Source organism: Rana temporaria, chromosome 7, assembly GCF_905171775.1.
Source record: "Rana temporaria chromosome 7, aRanTem1.1, whole genome shotgun sequence".
In the NCBI taxonomy this organism is placed as follows: Eukaryota; Metazoa; Chordata; class Amphibia; order Anura; family Ranidae; genus Rana; species Rana temporaria.
This window is the reverse complement of record NC_053495.1, coordinates 5178143-5204490: the sequence shown is the minus strand read 5'-3', so window position 1 is coordinate 5204490 and position 26348 is coordinate 5178143. Positions and strand designations below refer to the sequence as shown.

General features: G+C 50.1%; 1 protein-coding gene across 2 annotated transcripts; it reads right to left on the bottom strand.

Moving 5' to 3' along the window:
- Positions 1-6728: 6728 nt before the first annotated feature.
- Positions 6729-25146, bottom strand: ZMYND10 (zinc finger MYND-type containing 10). Of its 2 annotated transcripts, none has more exons than XM_040358579.1 (12): positions 25005-25146; positions 23559-23667; positions 23074-23190; positions 21472-21525; positions 18432-18584; positions 16502-16590; positions 16318-16418; positions 15031-15206; positions 13044-13169; positions 11581-11702; positions 11372-11497; positions 6729-7350 (listed from the first exon to the last, which is right to left on the bottom strand). In XM_040358579.1, exons 1-12 carry the CDS (start codon positions 25094-25096, stop codon positions 7245-7247), a joined length of 1371 nt encoding a protein of 456 aa, XP_040214513.1. In that variant the 5' UTR covers positions 25097-25146; the 3' UTR covers positions 6729-7244. The 2 variants fall into 2 exon arrangements, with proteins under 2 accessions (XP_040214513.1, XP_040214514.1); XM_040358580.1 differs by having other exon boundaries at positions 15031-15203; positions 25005-25145.
- Positions 25147-26348: the final 1202 nt, after the last annotated feature.

The following is a 26348-nucleotide window of genomic DNA, read 5'->3' as shown; positions in this document are numbered from 1 at the left end:
AAAGAGAGGGGGTGAGAGAGAGGGGATAGAGATGGAGAAGGGAGAGAGGGGGTGAGAAAGAGAGGGTGTGAGAGAGGGAAAAAGAGAGAGAGAGGGAGGGGGGCAGAGAGGGAGAAGGAAAAGAGAGGGAGAAGGGAGAGAGGGGGTGAGCGAGAGTGGGAGAGAGGAATGAGGGGGGATTTAGAGAAAGAGAGAGGGGGTGAGAGAGAGGGGGTGAGAGAGAGAGAGAGAGAGAGTGGGGTAACATAGCAGTCTCTGGTTACATGGCAGTTCTGTTGTAACATGTCATCAATAAAAAGGGCTTTCGGGTTGGCTGGGAGGTAATAATTCCGTGTTTGTGGGGGGGGGGGGGTACAAGCCAGTTTCAAAAGCAAATTGTGGGTTGGGTGTGAATCTACAGAAAAAGCCCCCCCCCCACACATCTTTAGATCTGACCTCCAATGGCCTCCCTTGAGATGCCACCCATCAGATGCTGCCTATGTGATCTTCAGGAAATGTTGCTCGGGTGCCCCCTGGCCCCCGTCTGGTCCCTCTGGGATTTCCACCTCCCCGTTTCCTCCTCTTTGAATTCAGTTTCCGGACACTTATAATGTTATGGGGCCGACATCCCTTCCAATCACCTGCCAGCTGAGCTGACTTTCCAGCCTGGTATGTTGGAGACAATGGAGGCCGGAGAATATAATCTGCCCACTCGCTATTCTTCTATATATCTCACTTCTCATCTCAGTAAATGATCCTGTCTCGGCTACTCTGCCAGGTGACCCGGATAAGAGGGGTCAGTCCACCAGAAACTGCGCTAATTCAAAAACCATTCATAACCCAAACAGCGCTTGTCTGAGAGTAGACAACGTCGATCGGCCTTTCCCAACCTTCCCACCGAGACTAACCCTTTATATAATCTTCAGGGGCCAGATTCACGTATCTGGGCGCATCTTTGTGCGGGCGTAGCGTATCCTATTTACGCTACGCCGCTGCAACTTAGACAGGCAAGTGCAGTATTCACAAAGCGTAAATTGGCCGGCGTAAGTCCGCGTAATTCAAAGTAGGCTGGTAGGGGGCGTGTTGTATGGAAATGAATCGCGACCCCACGTAAATGACGCGCCTAACGAACGGCGCATGCACGCGCATGCTCAGTATCACGTCAAATTTTCTCCCTAAGTTACGCCGGCTCAATGCTTAGTCGACGTGAACGTAACCTACGCCCAGCCCCATTCACGTACGACTTACGCAAACGACGTAAAATACGACGCTGTTCCGACGTTTCCGACGTCCATACCTAACATGACTTACCCCTGCTTTATGAGGGGTAAAGTTACGCCGGACCGACGCCTTACGTAAATGACGTAGCTAAATCCGACGGGCGCAAGTACATTTCTGAATCGGCGTATCTAGCTCATTTGTATATTGGACACGGAAATATACGGAAGCGCCCCTAGCGGCCAGCGTAAATATGCACCCCAAGATACGACGGCGTAGGAGACTTACGCCGCTCGTATCTTGGCAACAGTGAGGCATATCTGATTCTATGAATCAGTCGCAAAGATACGACGGCGCACATTCGGACTTACGACGGTGTACATGGAGATACGCCGTCGTAAGTCCTTTGTGAATCTGGCCCCAGGTCTCCAGGAGCCCCATATATAAAAAATAAAAAAAAACATTATAATTTTATCTCAGTAAATTAGTGTGATTAGTAAATTGTAGATATAAGTGAAATGACCAGAAAAGCCAATAGTAAAAATTGTAATGCAATCATACATTGGTGGAAAAGGCCACCGCATGCATTAGTGGTCAATGGAAAAGAGCAACCCGCTTACATGGGAGGTCAAGGTAAAGGGACAGTCTCTTGTATTGGTGGTCAGTGGAAAAAAACAACCCCCTTCCATTGGTGACCAATTGAAATGGCCACCCATTTACATTACACAGCACCCTGCACCTCGGGACCCCTGTACATTACACAGCACCCTGCACCTCTGGGCCCTTTTACATTACACAGCACCCTGCACCTCTGGGCCCTTTTACATTACACAGCACCCTGCACCTCTGGGCCCTTTTACATTACACAGCACCCTGCACCTCTGGGCCCTTTTACATTACACAGCACCCTGCACCTTTGGGCCCTTTTACATTACACAGCACCCTGCACCTCTGGACCCCTTTACATTACATAGCACCTTGTACCTCTGGACCCTTTTACATTACACAGCACCCTGCACCTCTGGACCCTTTTACATTACACATCACCCTGCACCTCTGGACCCTTTTACATTACATAGCACCGCACCTCTGGACCCTTTTACATTACACAGCACCCCACAGTTTGTTACACAGACACCCCCCTAAAAGTTCTGGACCCCCATAAATGTTACACAGACCTCCCTACAGTACAGACCCCCTCCCTACGGTACAGACCCCCTCCCTACAGTGCAGACCCCCCTCCCTGCAGTACAGACCCCCTCCCTACATTACAGACCCCCCTACATTACAGACCCCCTCTACAATACAGACCCCCCTACATTATAGAGACATGACCTGCGGCCCACGGGCCACTGTGGCCCACCGGGCATTTGCCTGGTATGCCCTATGGCCAGTCCGGGCCTGCTGTGTTTTGCACCACAGTCACCTGCAATTGTTATATTGCTCATCCAGAGGTGGCAGATCACTGCGATACGGAGTGCAGCTTGTGTGAGTCATGTGCGATCCCCCCGGCTGCTATCTCTGTGAGCGTCACTGCGGCCGCCACATCCTCCCGCTCTGCGAATAACTGTCGGTTGCAGGAAACCACATATAGCGATTACCACGCCACCTTCGCAGGTTACAGACGCTGAGCCTCATTTATCATAGTGAATAAAACATTCCCAGAATCCACCTCTGCTGCTCAGCAGCACCGACCTTCCCCTCGGGTTGTCGGGTAGACAAAGGTGTCCCATGTCTGTAGATACAAAGCCACAAACCAACAACGAGGTGACAACAATGTCCATGGCCGGGGTGAGGACCTCTGTGGGGAGGACCAGTCTAGTATGCTGGGCATATAACCCGTGGACCACCAATGTAAAGTCGATCGATCTAGAATCGGGTCGGACCTTTTTGTTTTGCCTCTGCACCCTTCTTAGCCCTTATCAGTGGCGGTGCATCCATAAAGGGCGCATGGGCACCGCCCCCTCTCTCCTGGCACCGCTCTACCATCATAGATAGATTCATGCATTGCATGAATCTATCTATGGTCGCCGCGGGGCACCTGAATTACAGCGGCGGGGGGTGTTTTTTTGGAAGCGCCTGATTGGAGCCGTAGGCTCTAATAGGCGCCACAAAATGTGAACAGCTGGCGCCATGCTGGGTGTTCGCTGATCACTCAGCTGTGTGTTGGCAAAGCGAAGGAATTCGCTTTGGTAACGCTGAATCCGCCTCTCAGCCATTCAGGTTGCCGGGTCTGTTGCCGGCCACCTGATTGGCTGAAACGTCAGGCGCTGTGATTGGACACCTGGGAGAGGGCGGAAGAAGACATGGAGGACGTGCAGAAGACCGGCCGCTGACCCTCTGCCAGACAGGTAAGTGCAGGCAGCATTTGATTGGGCACAGTAGCAGCAATTGATGGGCACACTGGCAGCATCTGATTGGGCACAGTAGCGGCAATTGATGGGCACACTGGCAGCATCTGATGGGGCACAGTAGCGCCAATTGATGGGCACACTGGCAGCATTTGATGGGGCACAGTAGTGGAAATTGATCGACACACTGGCAGCATCTGATTGGGCACAGTAGCCCCAATTGATGGGCACACTGGCAGCATCTGATTGGGCACAGTAGCGGCAATTGATGGGCACACTGGCAGCATCTGATGGGGCACAGTAGCGCCAATTGATGGGCACACTGGCAGCATTTGATGGGGCACAGTAGCCGAAATTGATCGGCACACTGGCAGCATCTGATTGGGCACAGTAGCGCCAATTGATGGGCACACTGGCAGCATTTGATGGGGCACAGTAGCGACAATTGATCGGCACACTGGCAGCATTTGATGGGGTTAAACTGGCAGCAATTGATGGGTACAGTGACTGCGTTTGATGGCACAGTGGCTGCAATTGATGTTTTTTTTTTCAGCTTGTTTGCGCCCCCCCAAAAATTTTGAGCACCAGCCGCCACTGGCCCTTATACTATATAGCAGTGGTCTCCAAACTGCGGCCCGGGGGCCGGATCTGGCCCTTCGCTTGCCTATATCTGGCCCTTGAAGCATATCCCTCCCATTGATGTGAGACACTATCCTGCCAACTGACATCAACAACGGGGCACCATTTCTCCCACTGACACAAACAGTGGGGGGCTTTATTCCTCCCAATGATACCAACGATGGGGCGCAATTTCTACCATTGGTGCCAACAATGTGGCCCTAATGACACCAATGATGGAGCCCAATTCCCCCCCAATGATACCAACAATGGGGCACTATTATGACAGGCTCACCACACATATGTATTAGTAAAAGCTGCAGATTTATAAAAATTAAACATTTAAATTTAAAAATCATTTTAACACGTTAATAAAGCTTCACTGGGATTTTAATGATCGGTCAACATTTATTACCCACAGAAGTGCCGCTGCCAAGGAGGCGCCGCGTTTTCTCCATTCTCTGTAAATTCTGCAGCGTGTGAACATTCTCGGGGGGGGGGGGGGGTCAGCATTTTTTAAAAACGCGGCAACCACCACATCTGCCGCTGACAATCATTCCACGGTCAAAGTCCCTGAGGTCACTCTTCTTTCCCATTAAATCCTCCCTCCGGCCCCCCCCCCCCCTTAGTCTTGCACAGTTGTAGCGGCTCCTCTCCTGGACTGAAATGGCTCCCTCTGATTTCTCTACACACGGGCGGCGACAGGCAGAGAGTCGCTGATTGCCGCCATTACTAGTAAAGAAAAAATATGTCCCCAGATTTCATTTTTAAAAAATGGTCACCTTACTGTAAAGGGGAGGGGATGCGCTGGACATCTAATCTTAATGCTGAAGCGGCCCCACAATGAAATTGAGTTTCACACCCCTGCCCTAGGGCTTCTAAATATATAAAAGTTTGGGGTTCTAATTAATTTTCTAACAAAAAATACATATTTTTTAAATATAAACAAAAAGTGTCAGAAAAGTGTGGGTCTTTAAGTGGTTAATTGGCTCCTGTCTAGGTTGGCCCTAGTATGTGAGATAGGAACCTTACATTGTAAGCTCCTCGGGGGCGGGGACTGATGTGAATGTACAATGTGGATTTTTTTAGTGCTATATAAAACCTGTAATAAATCCATTTTGTAAACGATCTCCTAAATACATATATAATAATATAGAGTACTGGTATATAGTATATCCCTCACCTGTACAAAGAATAGAGCTTTTTGACAAAAGTATAAATTATGTAAAACTTTAATTTGAAAAAAATATATATATAATTTATTCCAAAAGTTTAACATGTGACCCACAGAATTCTCATATATAAAAACGCCATACAAAAGTTTTAATTCCTTTTTCCCCCAGTTCAGAATCAAAGTAAAGGCTTCAGTCTCTCTCCTTTCTTTTTTTATCTCTTTCTCTTCTTTTCCCTTTCTCTCTCTCTCCCCCTCTTCCTTTCTTTTTTCTCTCTCTAAAAAAAAGAAAGAAAGAAAGAAAGAAAGAAAGAAAGAAAGAAAGAAAGAAAGAAAGAAAGAAAGAGAGAGAGAAAGAGAGATAAAGAAAGAGAGAGAGAGAAAGAAAGAAAGAAAGAAAGAAAGAAAGAGAGAAAGAGAGAGAGAGAGAGAGAGAGAGAGAGAGAAAGAAAGAGAGAGAGAGAGAATATTCTATGGCCGAGGGAAACACTTTGAATGACAATTGTGCGGTTAGGCAACACTGTACACAAACTACATTTTTATAATTTTCTTCCTACAAAAGTGTTACTACACCCACAACAGTCAAATCAGTTTGTATATACAGTAAAGCATGCTTGTTATAGTCACTGTAGAACCTAAGGGTTTAATCCTCTACATTGTGTAAAAAGGCTGTTTGATCCTGTCTTCTCTGAGCCTCCCCTTCTCTTCTTCCACTGTCCCCAAACCATCTCCGTATAGTACAGAAGCTAGGGGACAAGCTGCACATGCTCAGTTTGGTATATATTGCTAGAGATTTTTTTTTTCTTTTCTTGGGAGAGTGCATGTGATCAGCACAGGGCCAATCAGCACTGTCCAGACAGAGCGGGTCAGGGGTCCTGCAGCCTCATAGGACTGTCAGAGGAGAATGAAAACTCCTCCTACAAGCTTTAATCAGACACTGATAGAAGCCACAAGACTGCTATATACTGCTGATGATAAAAGGTATTTAGCAGTTTATTTTTACTAAAACTATTGCATTTCCATGTTCTGTGTACTGTGAGAGAGCAGATATAGTGAATGCAGAGTCCTGGGGAGAGCAGATATAGTGAATGCAGGGTGCTGGGGAGACCAGATATAGTGACTGCAGAGTCCTGGAGAGACCAGATATAGTGACTGCAGGCTCCTGGGGAGACCAGATAAAGTGAATGCAGAGTCCTGGGGAGACCAGATATAGTGAATGCAGAGTCCTGTGGAGACTAGATATAGTGACTGCAGGGTCCTGGGGAGAGCAGATATAGTGAATGCAGAGTCCTGGGGAGAGCAGATATAGTGAATGCAGGGTGCTGGGGAGACCAGATATAGTGACTGCAGAGTCCTGGGGAGACCAGATATAGTGAATGCAGGGTCCTGGGTTTAGTAACACTTTAAGGTTAACAACAAGGGTACAACTCCAGCAATAAATACTCCACCCAAAGGTGAAACCACACCCAGCAATGACATCATTACCAACAATGGAAAAAAAACAGCTAAAAACAAATGTAAAGTCATAGAAACATTGTTACTCTTGGCAATCTATATTATCATTGCGGGGGTTGGGCAGAAAGAACATGTGATGTGATGGAGGAATTTGGAAATAAATAAATGAAGATCTCTGCAGATTATGTCGCTGGCAGCGATCTCCAGTCATGGCGGTAGAAGGCCGGAGTACAGAAATTGAGGCTCTCCAGCTGTTGCCAGTCTATAAGTGCCAGATTGTCCGCCAGTCTCGCTGGGACTTGTAGTTATTTGGCAGCTGGAGAATCTAAGGCTGCAGTTACACTCGTATCTCTTGTTCACCACCTGCAGGTTCCTAGAAGTACTGCACGCTGGTCATTCCAACACTGGCTGACTGTGATGTCATAAAAGCCCCTCATGTCCCTTCCTGCGGGTCACACCCGGCCCGGGGGTTCCATTCCTTCCTTCATCTTCTTCGCAGCCTCGCTGACCAGATCACAGGCCTTCTTGTGCTTCTGCCAATCCTTCACCTGGCACTGCCTACCATGAGAGAGAAGATCGGGGATTGAAGGATCAGACAGCAATGTTAGGTGCAGAATACTCAGTAATGTGTTCATGTAACGCCTCCAGGTATTGTATCTGTCACTAACAATAAAGTTTTCCCCCTGACAACGCTTTCATCTGCTTTTCTTTCCAGAAGGTCATCGCCATCTTTATTGAGGCATCATCCAGGGTCACCGGCTACTCTCTCCTGGGCCAGAGATGATGTAAATCCCGGTGCCTGTGCGGGTTTTGGTCGTGTTTACAAATGTCTGACATAGATCAGCTCTTGCTGCATCCTCTCACTTTGTTACAATCTGATTTCTGGGGGGGAAGGAGAGACTGAGGAAACGCTTCCTCCTGCCTGCAGCAGACTGAACGACATCACCTAAACCAGGGGTAGTGAATTCACAATTCATGGAGGTCCTTCACACCAACTTACCCCTACAACACTGCCCCTCTTCACATCTCCCCCCCCCCACAGCACTTCTCCTCCTTTACATCACCCCCCCCCCCATCTCAGCACTGCCTTCCATTTATCCACCCCCCCCACACACAGCAATGCCTTCCCTGCACATCACTACAAACACACACACAGCACTGCCCCCTTCACGTCCCTGCCCCCCCCACAGCACTTCTCCCCCTTTACATCACTCCCCCCCCCCCCACAGCACTTCTCCCCCTTTACATCACCACCCCCCCCCCCCCCCCCCATCTCAGCACTGCCTTCCCTGCACATCACTACACACACACACACAGCACTGCCCCCTTCACATCTCTCCCCCCCTTCCCTTCTCCCACATATGGCACTGCTCCCCTTGAAATCCCCCCCCCTGCACTGCCCCCCCTTTTACATAACCACCCCAATCCAGCACTGCCCTTCTTTCGCATCACCCCCAACAGTAGTGTGCTCTGCCTCCTTCACATCAACCACCTTCCCCCACAGCACTGCCCCCCTTCACATCACCCATCCCCCAACCGGAAGTAGTGTCCTCTGTCCCCCCTTACACAATTTTAAACTATACATACAGAAAGTTAAAACATATGATATATGATATATAATTGAAAATTATATAATAAAGTCCATATAAAGTGCTCAAGTGCAAAAAGATGATCCAAATCGGAATATAATAGTGCAAAAATCCAAAGGGTGATATCCAGAAGGAACCTCCACCAAATAGCAGGAATGGCCTCTCACCTTACAACTTCGACCTGCAATAGGTCACAAAGCATAATCAGAGAACCACCTGTTCTCAGAGGACAGCAAGCAATGCAGCAGTAGAACCACGATATCAGTCAGACTCAGGATCAGGACATGGCAATCAGGGCATAAAAAACAAAGGAGAGGAAATCTAGTGCTCTCTGAAGCCAAAATACATTTATTTAAGAATAAAAAACGAATACACTCACTGTATAAGCACTCTCAAACGAGTGCAGCGAAACAGCATAAAACATCCATAAAAGCATGGGTTTCAGTCTAGGTCGGCGATCGCGGTTGACGTCTCATGTGGCCCCTTCCCCTCGTACGACGTTACGTCCCTATGAGCGGGACTTCATCAGCGTGGGGTGAAAAAAGGCAGCCTTTTTTCACCCCACGCTGATGAAGTCCCGCTCATAGGGACGTAACGTCGTACGAGGGGAAGGGGCCACATGAGACGTCAACCGCGATCGCCGACCTAGACTGAAACCCATGCTTTTATGGATGTTTTATGCTGTTTCGCTGCACTCGTTTGAGAGTGCTTATACAGTGAGTGTATTCGTTTTTTATTCTTAAATAAATGTATTTTGGCTTCAGAGAGCACTAGATTTCCTCTCCTTTGTTTTTTATGCCCTGATTGCCATGTCCTGATCCTGAGTCTGACTGATATCGTGGTTCTACTGCTGCATTGCTTGCTGTCCTCTGAGAACAGGTGGTTCTCTGATTATGCTTTGTGACCTATTGCAGGTCGAAGTTGTAAGGTGAGAGGCCATTCCTGCTATTTGGTGGAGGTTCCTTCTGGATATCACCCTTTGGATTTTTGCACTATTATATTCCGATTTGGATCATCTTTTTGCACTTGAGCACTTTATATGGACTTTATTATATAATTTTCAATTATATATCATATATCATATGTTTTAACTTTCTGTATGTATAGTTTAAAATTGTTTGTTTTGCGCTGCACTATTATTATTAGATGTCAATGTGAGGTGTTTTATTTGAATTTACCTTAGTGCTGGCTTGCATTTTTTAGTTTATATTTACATTCCAGCGCTGAATAATTTTTCTTTATTAGTATAACCCCCTTACACAAAGCAGAGAGCGAGAGGAGGCAGGACAATTCCGGACTGAGGGTGGGAGGAACAGCAGCCTCGAATGCAGGGTGGGAGCATGAGCTGCCGGTGTTAACTTTTCATATTAACAAATTGGAAGTTGGTTGCTATGACCGCCCTGCGTCCTAGCAACCAATCACCTACTGGTTAACTTGAAAAGTCAACTCAGGCAGCTCCCACTCCCGCCCTCCGTCCAGTGCTGCCGCGCCTCCCGCCCTCCGTCCAGTGCTGCCGCGCCTCCCGCCCTCCGTCCAGTGCTGCCGCGCCTCCCACCCTCAGTCCAGTTCTGCCGCGCCTCCCGCCCTCCGTCCAGTGCTGCCGCGCCTCCCGCCCTACGTCCAGTGCTGCCGCGCCTCCCGCCCTCCGTCCAGTGCTGCCGCGCCTCCCGCCCTACGTCCAGTGCTGCCGCGCCCCCCGCCCTACGTCCAGTGCTGCCGCGCCTCCCGCCCTCCGTCCAGTGCTGCCGCGCCTCCCGCCCTACGTCCAGTGCTGCCGCGCCTCCCGCCCTACGTCCAGTGCTGCCGCGCCTCCCGCCCTACGTCCAGTGCTGCCGCGCCCCCCGCCCTACGTCCAGTGCTGCCGCGCCTCCCACCCTCAGTCCAGTGCTGCCGCGCCTCCCGCCCTACGTCCAGTGCTGCCGCGCCTCCCGCCCTACGTCCAGTGCTGCCGCGCCTCAAAACCTACGTCCAGTGCTGCTGCGCCTCCTGCCCTCCGTCCAGTGCTGCTGTGTCACCCACCCTCCGTCCAGTGCTGCTAAGCCTCCCGTCCTCCGTCCAGTGCTGCTAAGCCTCCCACCCTCCGTCCAGTGCTGCTAAGCCTCCCACCCTCCGTCCAGTGCTGCTAAGCCTCCCACCCTCCGTCCAGTGCTGCTAAGCCTCCCACCCTCCGTCCAGTGCTGCTGCGCCTCCCACCCTCCGTCCAGTGCTGCTGCGCCTCCCACCCTCCGTCCAGTGCTGCTGCGCCTCCCACCCTCCGTCCAGTGCTGCTAAGCCTCCCACCCTCCGTCCAGTGCTGCTAAGCCTCCCACCCTCCGTCCAGTGCTGCTGCGCCTCCCACCCTCCGTCCAGTGCTGCTGCGCCTCCCACCCTCCGTCCAGTGCTGCTAAGCCTCCCACCCTCCGTCCAGTGCTGCTAAGCCTCCCACCCTCCGTCCAGTGCTGCTGTGTCACCCGCCCTCCGTCCGGAATTGTCCTGCCTCTTGCGCTCCGCTCTGCTGCGATAATGCCAGCGGCGGAGTATGGGGGAAAAAAGCATCTACTAAAAGCTTGTGGTCCGGATGGAACAGTGTCTCAGTCCGGATCTGGACCGCGATCCGCTATTTGGTGATGTCTGATCTAAATCTACACCAGGGATATGCAATTAGTGGACCTCCAGCTGTTGCAGAACTACAAGTCCCATGAGGCATAGCAAGACACTGACATCCAAAAGCATGACACCTAGAGGCAGAGGCATGATGGGACTTGTAGTTTTGCAACAGCTGGAGGTCCGCTAATTGCATATCCCTGATCTACACCAAGTCACTGACTGGAGCTCAGGCACTTTTTTTTTATTTTTTATAATAATAAAAAGGTTGCGCTTTCTGCAGAATGATAGTGTTGCTGAATATTGCAATGGGGGTGTTTATATACAGACTTGTGATGTTATAGACAGGTCCACTACAGAAGCCTAGAAAGGTCAGCAGAGGCCTCTCTTCCAGCCTTGGCACTCACCTGTCACAGTACCACTCGCTCTGGCACCGGGAGCAGCGCTTGCTGGCCTCCGCCCCGCACCCCCCACACTTGGGTTTGTCCGGCGCCAGCGTCTCCATCACATCCATGTTGTAGGTCTGCGCCCACCTGCAGATACGGGAAAGGTTGGGGGTGAGGCGGGTATGGGTAGGAAGAACCTTTACACTGTGTGAGAAACATGTGACACCGACCTCTGTGCCTGATAGCGCAGGTCCTCCTCGCTGGGTGAGAACGCATTCTTCACCTGGTGCTTTGCTATGGCTTTCCATTTCCCAGAATTCTCTCTCATGATGGAATCCCAAACCTCGGGCACCTAGAACAAGAGGAGGGAGAGACGATATTACCTTGTGTAACCACCTGCTGACCCAGGCTTTTCTGGCACTTTTTGTTTAAATCAGTATTTTTTTGCTAGAAAATTACTTATAACCCCCCAAACATTATACACATATATATATTTATTAGAAGAGACCCTAGAGAATAAAATGGCGATCGTTGCAATTTTTAATGTCACACGGTATTGCGCAACGGATTTTCAAACACGATTTTTTGGGGGGGAAAAAAATACACTTTAACCGCTTAAGGATCGCCTCACGATCATTTACATCATGGGTATTCAAACTACGGCCCTCCAGTTGTTCAGGAACTACAATTCCCATCATGCCTAGTCATGTCTGTGAATGTCGGTGTGTTACAATGCCTCATGGGATGTGTAGTTCCACAACAGCTGGAGGGCCGTAGTTTGAGGATCCCTGATTTACATCGACAGAATGGCACGGCTGGGCAAATGGGCGTACAGGTACGTCCGCTTTAATTTGACGCGGACGGCGCGCTCGCAACCCCGTTCTTCCTAGTGACATGGCACTGATCGTCTGTTCCCTTTCATCGAGAGCAGCGATCAGGGACGTGTCACTTATAGCAACGCCCCCTAACAATTAGAATCACTCCCTAGGACACACTTAACCCCTTCAGCGCCCCCCTACAGGTTAACCCCTTCACTGCCAGTGTCAAGGACGAAAATCTCATATGGATACAGTGTTGTTTGACTTATTGTCATTGAGTTATTGTCATTCAAAATGTGAGAGCACCGAAAGTTGATAATTGGGTGTTTAAGTGCACAGTGGTCAAGTGGTTTAAAAAAAAAAAAAATCTTATTTAATTTAAATATACTTTGTCCTTTTACTTTTTTTTTTTTGGATCACTTTATTTCTATTACAAGGAATGTAAATAAAATAAAAGAGAATAGAACAGAATATAAAAGAATATATTTATGAAAAGAAAAAAAAAAGAATAGAATAGAAAATAAAAAGAACAGAATAGATTTGAATTGGATAGAAAAAAAAATAGAATAGATTTGAATAGAATAAAATAGACATAATATAGTCATCTTTTGAAATTCAAAAAGAATAGAATAAAACAGAATAGAAAATAAAATAATAACATAAAATAGAAAATAATAAAATAGAATAATAAAAAGGAATAGAGTAAAACGGAATAGAAAATAAAAGAATATAATAAAATGGACTAGAAAATAATGGATAGAATATAAAATAATTGAATAGAAGAGAATAGAACATTTGGGATCTGGTATAAATTAGCAGGGCGCCTGTCTGTTGACAGCATCACGCCCCCCTGATAGCGCCGCCGCCCGCCGTACCTGCTCCAGGATCAGCTCCTTCTTGGGCGGAGCCGGCTCACTCACAGACAGGTGGCTCAGGAATCTCTGCAGCTCCAATAAGTTTGGAAGTTGGTCAACAAGGACTTCAGTAAGAAAAGAACGAAGCTGAAAAAACAAAATAAACACTTTTTATGGGTAATGAATGATGATGTCATCAACTGCAGTATAGACAAGTATGTCAGTGGAGTCGGGGGGTGGGTGGAGCAGCAACTGACGGCAACCAATCAGAAGGTCGGTTATATTTAGAAGTCTTTCTTAAAGAATAATTTATCCCATACTGAGATTTCAGGTTCTTATATCTGTTGAGAAGTCATGTTTGAGGGATCGCTAAATTCCTGGTTCTGCACCCATTATGAGGGGTTCCCACCATCCCTGTGCTGAGTTCCCGAGTCTGTACACCCGCTGTGCCCATTATGAGGGGTTCCCACCATCCCTGTGCTGAGTTCCCGGGTCTGTACACCCGCTGTGCCCATTATGAGGGGTTCCCACCATCCCTGTGCTGAGTTCCCGGGTCTGTACACCCGCTGTGCCCATTATGAGGGGTTCCCACCATCCCTGTGCTGAGTTCCCGGGTCTGTACACCCGCTGTGCCCATTATGAGGGGTTCCCACCACCCCTGTGCCGAGTTTCCGGGTCTGTACACCCGCTGTGCCCATTATGAGAGGTTCCCACCATCCCTGTGCTGAGTTCCCGGGTCTGTACACCCGCTGTGCCCATTATGAGGAGTTCCCACCATCCCTGTGCTGAGTTCCCGGGTCTGTACACCCGCTGTGCCCATTATGAGGGGTTCCCACCACCCCTGTGCCGAGTTCCCGGGTCTGTACACCCGCTGTGCCCATTATGAGAGGTTCCCACCATCCCTGTGCTGAGTTCCCGGGTCTGTACACCCGCTGTGCCCATTATGAGGGGTTCCCACCATCTCTGTGCTGAGTTCCCGGGTCTGTACACCCGCTGTGCCCATTATGAGGGGTTCCCACCATCCCTGTGCTGAGTTCCTGGGTCTGTACACCCGCTGTGCCCATTATGAGGGGTTCCCACCATCCCTGTGCTGAGTTCCCGGGTCTGTACACCCGCTGTGCCCATTATGAGGGGTTCCCACCATCCCTGTGCTGAGTTCCCGGGTCTGTACACCCGCTGTGCCCATTATGAGGGTTTCCCACCATCCCTGTGCTGAGTTCCCGGGTCTGTACACCCGCTGTGCCCATTATGAGGGGTTCCCACCATCCCTGCGCTGAGTTCCCGGGTCTGTACACCCGCTGTGCCTATTATGAGGGGTTCCCACCATCCCTGTGCTGTGTTCCCGGGTCTGTACACCCGCTGTGCCCATTATGAGGGGTTCCCACCATCCCTGTGCTGAGTTTCTGGGTCTGTAAACCCGCTGTGCCCATTATGAGGGGTTCCCACCATCCCTGTGCTGAGTTCCTGGGTCTGTACACCCGCTGTGCCCATTATGAGGGGTTCCCACCATCCCTGTGCTGAGTTCCCGGGTCTGTACACCCGCTGTGCCCATTATGAGGGGTTCCCATCATCCCTGTGCTGAGTTCCCGGGTCTGTACACCCGCTGTGCCCATTATGAGGGGTTCCCACCATCCCTGTGCTGAGTTCCCGGGTCTGTACACCCGCTGTGCCCATTATGAGGGCTTCCCACCATCCCTGTGCTGAGTTCCCGGGTCTGTACACCCTCTGTGCCCATTATGAGGGGTTCCCACCATCCCTGTGCTGAGTTCTCGGGTCTGTACACCCGCTGTGCCCCATTATGAGGAGTTTCCCACCATCCCTGCTGGATTTTTTACACCATGGTGGGGGAGAATAGAGCCGGGAACTATATCAGGGAGATTTTAAAGATGGTGTCCCTAAGAGTGATAAGAAACCAGCTAGCGGCCTATCCTGCCAGACTCCACCTATAACTGTCACCTCCCACTAGATGGCGCTGTCCTGTACTAGGACCCCCTGCAATGTGCGTTACCTTCAGCAGTTGTCCTTTGGTGAAGTTATTGATGTTGTACTTTTGCTGGCACTCCGACCTCAAGAGAAGATTGTAGAGCGCGATCCACACCTGACCGTCCAGTTTGGTCATCTTCTGCTGGTCCTCTGCCGGCACAGACAACCAGCGGCCGTTCTCGTACTTCTGCAGCTGACCTGCTGGGGGGAGAGGAGAGGAAAACACGAGGACTGTAGACATGTGCAGTTTTGTATCCGAATCCAAATTCCGACAAAGTTCCAAATTACAATAGTAACCAGATCCGAAACAAAGAAACGACATTTCGTCTGAAATAACAAATTATCTGAATTCGAATCAAATTTGAAAATTCAATTGCCGATTTCCTATATTCATTGTTGTAACTGATACTCCTCCTGGCCAATCAGGAAGTGGGTTTTGACGCCGGTCACCCGATTGTCTGAAAGGACAGGCGATCCTATTGGATGTCTAGGAGGAGAATTTACCCCCTTCCTGCCCAGAGCACTTTTTTGCGATTCGGCACTGTGTCGCTTTAACTGAAAATTGCGCGTTCGTGCGACACTTTCCCCACAAATACAGCTTTCTTTTGGTGGTATTTGATCACCTCTGCGGCTTTTATTTTTTGCGCTATAAACAAAAAAAGACCGACATTTTTTTTTTTTTAAAAGCAATATTTTTTACTTTTTGCTATAATAAATATCCCCAAATAATATATAAAAAAGCTTTTTTTTTCCCTCAGTTTAGGCCGATACGTATTCTTCTACTTATTTTTGGTAAAAAAAAAATAAAAAAAAATTGCAATAAGCGAATATTGATTGGTTTGCGCAAAAGTTATAGAGGTAGATTCAGGTAGGGGCGCGCAAAACTGCAAGGCGTAACGTATGACATTTACGTTACGCAGCCGCAAGTTTTATGGGCAAGTGCTTGATTCACAAAGCACTTGCCTATAAAGTTGCGGCGGTGTAGCGTAAAAGGTGCCGGCGTAAACTAGGCGCGTTCCCGCGCCGAACGTACTGCGCATGTGCCGTCCCTAAAATTTCCTGACGTGCATTGCGGTAATTGATGTCGCAAGGACGTCATTGGTATCGACGTGAACTTAAATGGCGTCCATCGCCATTCACAGACGACTTACACAAACGATGTAAAAAATTTAAATCGCGACGCAGGAACGACGTCCATACTTAACATTGGCTGCGCCTCCTAATAGCAGGAGCAGCCTTACGACGAAAACGACGTACGCAAACGACGTAAAAAACTACAGCCGGGTGCACGTACGTTCGTGAATCGGCGTACCTTTATTTCGCCGACTCCATGGACAATGCTGCAGAAGCTCCACCAAGACGCAGGGCAGGTTGTGGGTGTTCAGTAGCCGGGTGGTCACACTAATCGTCAGACTGTGAAGAGACAAAGAATCTCATATCTCTCTTCTCATCTATTCCTATGACCGGACATCGTACCATCCCCCCCCCCCCCTCACCTGTCTGTGTGGTCGGTGACGTAACGCAGGACAGACAGACACTTCAGGGCGATGTCAAACTCCAGAGCCTCAGATTGTTGCTTCAGTTCCTGGAACAGGTGGAAGAATATTTTCATGCAGGGAAAACGGCTCAGAATATAAAACTGACATTTATTTGGTCTTATTTTAGATCCAGTGATGTCATCATTGGGTCTCTGTGATGTCATCATTGGCTCTCTGTGATGTCATCATTGGCTCTCTGTGATGTCATCATTGGCTCTCTGTGATGTCATCATTGGCTCTCTGTGATGTCATCATTGGCTCTCTGTGATGTCATCATTGGCTCTCTGTGATGTCATCATTGGCTCTCTGTGCTTCTTTATGCAATGCGGTCACATCATGGCTGGTGGGAGGGGCCAGCGGGCTGCTGTACAAAGCTTCCTGAAAACTTTGTTGGCTGATAAATCGGTGCATCCCTAGTTATAACAGTGATGATCTCTACAATAAGCAATAGTTAACCACTCAAGACCCAGACCAAAATGCAGGTAAAGGACCCGGCCAGTTTTTGCGATTCGGCACTGCGTCGCTTTAACTGACGATTGCGCGGTTGTGCGACGTGGCTCCCAAACAAAATTGGCGTCCTTTTTTTCCCACAAATAGAGCTTTCTTTTGGTGGTATTTGATCACCTCTGCGGTTTTTTATTTTTTGCGCTATAAACAAAAATAGAGCGACAATTTTGAAAAAAAAATGCAGTATTTTTTCCTTTTTGCTATAATAAATGTCCCCAAAAAATATATATTAAAAAAAACGTTTTTTTTTCCTTAGTTTAGGCCAATACGTATTCTTCTACATATTTTTGGTAAAAAAAAAAAAAAAAAAAAAAATCGCAATAAGCGTTTATCGATTGGTTTGTGCAAAATGTATAGTGTTTACAAAATAGGGGATAGTTTTATTGCATTTTTATAAAAAAAATTTTTTTTACTACTAATGGCGGCGATCAGCAATTTTTTTCGTGACTGCGACATTATGGCGGACACTTCGGACAATTTTGACACATTTTTGGGACCATTGTCATTTTCACAGCAAAAAAATTCTATAAAAATGCACTGATTACTGTGAAAATGACAATTGCAGTTTGGGAGTTAACCACTAGGGGGCGATGAAGGGGCCAAGTGTGACCTCATATGTGTTTCTAACTGTAGGGGGGCGGGGCTGGACATGTGACGTCATTGATCGTGCTTCTCTATATGAGGGAACACACGATCAATGACGGCGCCACAGTGAAGAACGGGGAAGGTATGTTTACATACAGCTCTCCCCGTCCTTCAGCTCCGGGGACCGATCGCGGGACTCCAGCGGCGATTGGGTCCCGCGGCCGCGGAGCTTCGGACCGGGTGGCCGGAGCGTGCCCGCGACCCATGGTTGGGCACTTAAAGAGGATGTGCTTGTGCCCAGCCGTGCCATTCTGCCAACGTATATCTGCAGGAGGCGGTCCTTAAGTGGTTAAGGGAGTTGTAAAGTCTCATGGTTTGCATTCTATGCATTAAGGTGAAAAACCTGCTGTGCTGCAGCCCGCCCCCCCCTTTCTTACCTGAACCCGGTCTTTCCAGCGACGAGAACAAGCTCAGAAGCTCCGGCCGCTGTCTCAGGTCCTCATTTGATAGATTGATAGCAGCAGGAGCCATCGGCTTCCGCTGCTGTCATTTAAAGCCAGTGACACGGTTGTGTTGGGGCGGGGGCCGAGTCCTGCTCTCTGTGTCAATGGATGCAGCGGCAGAACTCGGAAGCGCGTCCCCCGCATGGGTGCCCCCATGGAAAGTGGCTCTCTCCGTGTGGGCAAGCGATGCAGAGGAGGATCCTAGAAGAGGAGGATCGGGGCCACTCTGTGCAAAACCCTGTACTGTGAAACCTGGGATTGCGAGTAATGCGGTAAACGAGCGCTTCGCTTACCTCTAGTGAAGAGACGTCACTGGCCACATCCGCTATCATCCTGTCCTGGCTCGGTAACTCCCCCGAGGAACCCTTTGATGCCAGCATAGTGAGTTTGCGGTGGCAGTAATCGATCAGATCCAGGGCCAGATCCTCTGCAGATTCGCACACTTCCTGTCACACAATACGGACACATTCAGGGAATCAGCTCACATCTTCTCATTTCTCCAGGAAAACAAAAAAACACAACTGAGGAAACATTCTTGAAACCAGCCTGGGGGGGGGGGGGGGGGGGGGGGGGTCTCTCAAAAAAGCAGCACAAAAAAATCATTTTTATTATTTTTTCCATAGAAATGTTATAACACATCAGGGATTTTACCCCCCCCTGGATTTCCATTTTTTTTATTGAGTTTGCTGTGCAAATACCGTGACATAAAAAAGTTGCAACGATTGCCATTCTCTAAGGCATGGGGTGCCTAAACTTTTGAGGAGCGAGGGCCACTTTAGCGACTTGGTAACGGGTGGCGGGCCACAATGAGCGTAGCGGGCGGATGGAAGGTCTGCGTCCGCTCTGCATATGTAGAGCAGACACAGACGCAGCCCACTCTACCCTAAGGGCCCTCCGATCCACCGAGACAGAAGGGGATCAGATCAGATCGGATTGCAGATAGGCGGGTGTAAACCGACACAAATCCGTTTACATATGCCGCTCTATAGAGGTGAATGGAGGGTCCAATTGGGTCCGCTTGAAAATCAGACAGGCAGACCCGATCGGACCGATCGTGTTAAATGGGCCTAAGGCCGCTTTCACACTGATGCACAGAGGTTTACCTGCATCTCAACTGACCTCAATCTTCACTTCTTTCTCAGGATTCCTGCAGCTGGTTGCTGCTGTCCCCCAGGTGGTTATGGTTGGTGGCTACTGCTGGCTGTCCTCCAGGGCTGATACTGCTGTTGAGTACTGCAGACAGGTGCTGGCACTGCTGGCTGGTACTGCCTGCTAGTACTGCTGTCAGATACCACTGGCTGGTACTGCTGGCGGGGACTGGTACTGCTGGTGGTTACTGGTACTGCTGGCGGGGACTGAAACTGCTGCCGGGGACTGCTGGTGGTTACTGGTACTGCTGGCGGGTACTGATACTGCTGGTGCTTACTGGTACTGCTGGTGGTTACTGGTACTGCTGGCGGGGACTGGTGGTGGTTACTGGTACTGCTGGCGGGTACTGATACTGCTATCGGGTACTGCTGGTGGTTACTGGTACTGCTGGCGGGGACTGGTACTGCTGGCGGGTACTGCTGGTGGTTACTGGTACTGCTGGCGGGGACTGGTACTGCTGGTGGGTACTGCTGGTGGTTACTGGTACTGCTGGCGGGGACTGGTGGTGGTTACTGGTACTGCTGGCGGGTACTGATACTGCTGGCGGGTAGTGCTGGAGGTTACTGGTACTGCTGGCGGGGACTGGTACTGCTGGTGGGTACTGCTGGTGGTTACTGGTACTGCTGGCGGGGACTGGTACTGCTGGTGGGTACTGCTGGTGGTTACTGGTACTGATACTGCTGGTGCTTACTGGTACTGCTGGTGGGGACTGCTGGTGGTTACTGGTACTGCTGGCGGGGACTGGTGGTGGTTACTGGTACTGCTGGCGGGTACTGATACTGCTGGCGGGTACTGCTGGTGGTTACTGGTACTGCTGGCGGGGACTGGTACTGCTGGTGGTTACTGGTACTGCTGGCGGGTACTGATACTGCTGGTGGGTACTGCTGGTGGTTACTGGTACTGCTGGTGGTTACTGGTACTGCTGGCGGGGACTGGCACTGCTGGCGGGTACTGATACTGCTGGTGGGTACTGCTGGTGGTTACTGGTACTGCTGGTGGTTACTGGTACTGCTGGCGGGGACTGGTACTGCTGGTGGGGACTGCTGGTGGTTACTGGTACTACTGGCGGGTACTGCTGGCGGGGACTGGTACTGCTGGCGGGGACTGGCACTGCTGGCCGGGACTGGCCCTGCCTGCTGCTGTCCCAGATTGCGGGTTCCCGTGCATTAGTGTGACAGAAGCATGCGGCTGCAGTAGAGAGCAGAGCTTCCTGTCACAGGCGGAGTACATTTGGTATCAGTCCGCCTGTGAAGGAGCCGGCGCTATACAGGAAGCATTGGTTGTGCTTCCTCTAGCGGTGGCTCCGTTCTTCGCGCTGATGCTCGGAGATGGCGGGTCTGGATCTGGGCTTTCCAACCCGCCATCTCAGAGCAAGACATGGCGGGGCCACATCAGAGGGCGTCGCGGGCCACAGCGGTTGGGCACCCCTGCTTAAAATAAAAAAATAAACACACACACACACACATTATTTAAAATATATATATATATTGTGTTTGGGGGGGGGGGGTTCGACCAAAAAATAAAGGATTTCTACTTGTAAACAAAAAGTGCCAGAAAAAAACAATCCATAAAGCGTTGACGGAAATATTCCATCGCATAATTTCCAAAACGTTTCACCCAAGAAGGGCTTCCTCAGGATGACAGTGGGTTATTTTGTTCTGTAGAATGGAAACAATGCAATATAATTGATATAGACATGTGGACATGTGTGACACAGAACACACGTCTATATAATTCCTATTGCATGGTTTCCATTCTACAGAACAAAATAACCTCCTGAAGAAGCCCTTCTTGGGCGAAACACGTTGGAAATTGTGTGATGCAATTTTTATCTGTTTTTTTTTTTAACAAAGAAATGTGATGCAATATTTACGTCAACGCTTTATGGACCAGTTTGAGACAACTATAGATTTGGTGCCATATCTTTAATGTTGGAAATTAGTAGTGGGCGTTCCAAATATTATCATGTATTGAGGGGTTGAAGTGCTCTATGGTTACCATGGTGCTGCACATGTGATCAGTTATGACAATAGCCATTTGATGGCGTGACAGATTGGTTGAGAGCACAAGCAACTGTGACATTCCTTGGGAAAGAGTTAAATCGACGCGTTTCGTTCCGCTTTAATGTGTTTGGCATTCAGCGTTTTCATTGGGTCTGGGTGTGCGAATATCGATCATCCTTACCTTGTGATAGAAGATTGTTTCCAGCAGGTTAATGATGGTGGCCTCATGATGTATCTGTAGAGAAAGGACATGGCGTAGGTCATTGGTGGTCCACTTTTCTTAATGGTGGGAATTAAGTGCGGCCCTCATGCAGTACCACATATGGCCAGAGGTGGTGGGGGGGGGGGCGCCAGTGACACTCGGAGACGCTTTGAGACACTCTGTTCCTGAGTGTCTCCGGCATCCCCCACCACCTCTGGCCACATGCGGTATTGCATACACTAGAACAAATTATCAGAGTTTCCATTGATTTCTATGGGGAAACTCGCTTTGATATACAAGTGCTTTGGATTACAAACATTCTTCTGGAACGAATTATGCTCGTAATCCAAGGTAATACTATATAGTCAAAGACTGTGGGCATGGTACAAGATATGATCAGAGACTGCAGACACACTACAGGAGATGGTCAGAGACTACAGACAGTCTACAGGAGATGGTCAGAGACTGCAGACATAGTACAGGAGATGGTCAGAGACTGCAGACATACTACAGGAGATGGTCAGAGACTGCAGACATACTACAGGAGATGGTCAGAGACTGCAGACAGCCTACAGGAGATGGTCAGAGACTGCAGACACACTACAAGAGATGGCCAGAGACTGCAGACATAATACAGGAGATGGTCAGAGACTGCAGACATAATACAGGAGATGGTCAGAGACTGCAGACATGCTACAGGAGACGGTCAGAGACTGCAGACATACTACATGAGATGGTCAGAGACTGCAGACATACTACAGGAGATGGTCAGAGACTACAGAAAGCCTACAGGAGACGGTCAAAGACTGCAGATATACTACAGGAGATGGTCAGAGACTACAGAAAGCCTACAGGAGATGGTCAGAGACTGCAGACATACTACAGGAGATGGTCAGAGACTACAGAAAGCCTACAGGAGATGGTCAGAGACTGCAGACATACTACAGGAGATGGTCAGAGACTACAGAAAGCCTACAGGAGACGGTCAAAGACTGCAGATATACTACAGGAGATGGTCAGAGACTACAGAAAGCCTACAGGAGATGGTCAGAGACTGCAGACATACTACAGGAGATGGTCAGAGACTACAGTAAGCCTACAGGAGATGGTCAGAGACTGCAGACATACTACAGGAGAAGGTCAGAGACTGCAGACACACTACAGGAGATGGTCAGAGACTGCAGACATAATACAGGAGATGGTCAGAGACTGCAGACATAATACAGGAGATGGTCAGAGACTGCAGACATAATACAGGAGACGGTCAGAGACTGCAGACATAATACAGGAGACGGTCAGAGACTGCAGACATACTACAGGAGATGGTCAGAGACTGCAGACATGCCGAAGGCGCTATTGGGATCTGGAGATAGTCACAGACTGGAGATCTATTCCATGAGGCTGCCAGGAATCACTACTATGACAGGGAAACAAGAAAACACAGCTGTCTGTGGGGGGCCCCCAAGGGCCACACAAAAAGTGCCAAAGGGGTGCAGGTTGGACACCAGGGCCGTAGATAATTGTCAGCTCCCAGATCTCCAGTGTCTGGATACTGTGAGGAAGGGCTGAGATGCTACTTACCACCATATAGAGGGGGAAGGTGCTGCTGGGCTGGAAATCCTGCAGGCGGCATAACACGGGGAAGACTTTGAGTTTCCAGATCTCTGTGCCGATCAGTTGGCGGATCAATGTGGGGATCTGCGAGAGAGACGGGACAAGTGACAATGTGCAATTTTTTTATTATTTTTTCATCGATATGTTTTTTTATTTGACAAGAACAAAGATTTACAATTTCTCTGCACTTTCATTTTCCAGAAAAGTAGCGAGCAGGGATCACTGTAGTAGCGTTGTAGTAGCAGCGTCAGCTACAATGACTGGAATCCCATAGGTATTATACATGGTTGGTCCAAGATGGAACAATGCAACTATGTAACAAATATCCCTGAGTTCCCAGAATGAAAAGAGCTCTATGAAGGAAGGAAATGGACCTTTCATTCACCCGCCCGTCCTCCAATCATAGAGGAGCCAGACATTGGTGGTCACTCAGCCTATATGATATAGATTACCTTGCCATGGGTGACCAGAAGATCTTTGATGATCTCTTCCTGTCCAGTGGAGGCATTCAAGATGGCCTGCATGTTCAGCTTTTCAATGTATTCATGCTGCTTAAACCACCTGAAGGAAAGAGACGTCCAATTAATCCTCAGTGACTTCTACGTGGAAGACGAGACTTCTGCTCCATTACTACATGCATTCTCTATGCTGAAAAAGGTTTAGATAAACGCAGACCCCCATCCTCTCCCAGCCAGAGCTTCAGACTCTCAACTTCTCTCCACCAGAGCCTCAGACCCCCATCCTCTCCCCTCTGGAGCCCCAGACCCCCTCCCACCCCTCCCCTCTGGAGCCCCAGACCCCCATCCTCTCCCCTCTGGAGCTCCAGACCCTCCCCCTCCCTCCCCTCTGGAGCTCCAGACCCCCATCCTCTCCCCTCTGGAGCTCTAGACCCCCATCCTCTCCCCTCTGGAGCCCCAGACCCCCTCCCACCCCTCCCCTCTGGAGCCCCAGACCCCCATTCTTTCCCCTCTGGAGCTCTAGACCCCCCCCCCCTCCCCTCTGGAGCTCCAGACCCCCATTCTTTCCCCTCTGGAGCTCCAGAACCCCATCCTCTCCCCTCTGGAGCTCCAGACCCCCCCCTCCCCTCTGGAGCTCCAGACCCCCATCCTCTCCCCTCTGGAGCTCCAGACCCCACCCCCCTCCCTCCCCTCTGGAGCTCCAGACCCCCATCCTCTCCCCTCTGGAGCTCCAGACCCCCCCCTCCCCTCTGGAGCTCCAGACCCCCATCCTCTCCCCTCTGGAGCTCCAGACCCCCATCCTCTCCCCTCTGGAGCTCCAGATCCCCCCCTCCCCTCTAGAGCTCCAGATCCCCCCCTCCCCTCTAGAGCTCCAGATCCCCGTCCTCTCTCTACCAGAACCTCAGATCTCTATTCTCTCTTGAACCTCAGACCCCCATCCTCTCTCACTTTAGAACCTCACAGTACTAGTGTCTCCATTCCAGAACCTCAGATTCTCATCCTCACCTCTCTAGAACCTTAGAACCTCACACTTCCAGCCTCTTGTCTCCAGAACTTCAGTCTCCCATCCGATCCTTTCCAGAATCTCAGATCCCTATTGTCTCCTTTCCAGAACCTCAAATCCCCATCCTCTTCCTTTCAGAACCTCAGACCCCATTCTTTCTGCACCCCCCAGAGGCCAGACCCCAATCTATCCCCCTACAGACCACCTTCTGCACCCCCCAGAGCCCAGGCCCCCATCTATTCCCAACCAGATCCCATTCTTTACCCCCTGCAGACCCCCTTCTGCACCCCCCCAGAGTCCAGACCCCCATCTATTCCCCCGCAGACCCTCTTCTGCACCCCCCAGACCCCCTTCTGCGTCCACCAGAGTCCAGACCCCCATCTATTCCCCCGCAGACCCCCTTCTGCACCCCCCAGAGCTCAGACCCCCATCCTTACCCCCCAGATCCGGTGTCCCTCAGGGGAAAGCTCTGCAGGCTCTGCACCATGCCCTCAGCCTCTCCATACAGCAGCACCGGGCTCTCCTCCATCTCTGCTCCTTGCTCAGCAGCTCTTCCAGCCGTCACTATGGAGACGGCACGCGGTACACACCGAGCATGCGCCGCTTCCCCCCGTCTCCCTGGCAACGCCCGCTTCCCTCCGCGCCTGCGCACTGCGCGCTCCTTTGTCTGCTGTATACGCGTGCGCGGAGAGGCTTCCCTCTGCCAGGCCGGAAGTTGTGGTGGTCGTGCCCCCGCTGCTCTCGGCCCCCCTCTGTTGTGTAACCGCAGGAAGTGCCCCGCCGCCATCTTGGCACACCCTGTGGCTTTGTTGTCCTCCTGACAATGGTGTCCAGGCTCATGGCTGGCGGTGTCGGTCTGTGGTGACGGAATGTCAGTCAGGGGGGGCTGAGGAGTGCCCTGCAGGGGGGTGTTGGTGCAATTGTAGGTCATGTAACCAAAAGTCATGGAAATTGATGACCACATGTGACGTGAATGCACAATATATATATATGTAAAGTGCTGTGTACATTGATGGCACTATATAAGAACTTGTAATAAATAAATATGTGCGCCAATCGTGTCCGCGTTGTATCGTGATCGCTGTTGTTTATTGGTTGTGGACAACTGATAGACCAGAGTTGCCGCATCATACTAATGAACCTGTTGCTATTGGCAACTTGCTATAAAAAAAGCAGAGCAAGCGTCTGCCTGCAACTATGGCGCCCTTCTGTGCAACGCGTGGAGGTGTCACTGACACACCAATGATGAAAGAAATGTCACTAAAGAATAGTTCAGGGTCTCACCAAGGCTCTGAAGGGGGAGTGGATGAGAGTCCTGAGCTCTGGAGGAGAAGGGAATGTGGTCCGGGGCTTTGGAGGGGGAGAGGGTGGAGGTCTGGGATTCTGGAGGGAGAGGATGGAGGTCTGGGATTCTGGAGGGAGAGGATGGAGGTCTGGGATTCTGGAGGGAGAGGATGGGGGTCCTGGGTTCTGGAGGGGAGAAGATGGAGGTCTGGGATTCTGGAGGGAGAGGATGGAGGTCCTGGGCTCTGGAGGAGAATGGAATGTGGTCCGGGGCTTTGGTGAGGGAGAGGATGGAGGTCTGGGATTCTGGAGGGAGAGGATGGGGGTCCTGGGCTCTGGAGGAGAAGGAAAAGTGGTCCGGGGCTTTGGAGGGAGAGAGGGTGGATGTCTGGGATTCTGGAGGGAGAGGATGGGGGTCCGGGATTCTGGAGGGAGAGGATGGGGGTCCTGGAGGGGAGAAGATGGAGGTCTGGGATTCTTTTTTTTTTTAAATTATG

What these genes read in the sequence shown, in the direction of transcription:
- ZMYND10 (XM_040358579.1), bottom strand. Translation starts at nt 25,096, where the DNA reads ATGGAGGAGAGCCCGGTGCTGCTGTATGGAGAGGCTGAGGGCATGGTG. An exon ending in TTCTGGTCACCCATGGCAAG is followed by an intron (nt 23,191 to 23,558) that starts GTAATCTATATC and finishes TCTCTCTCGCAG; the next exon opens with ATCCCCACATTGATCCGCCA. An exon ending in CTGCGCTATCAGGCACAGAG is followed by an intron (nt 11,498 to 11,580) that starts GTCGGTGTCACA and finishes CCGTATCTGCAG; the next exon opens with GTGGGCGCAGACCTACAACA.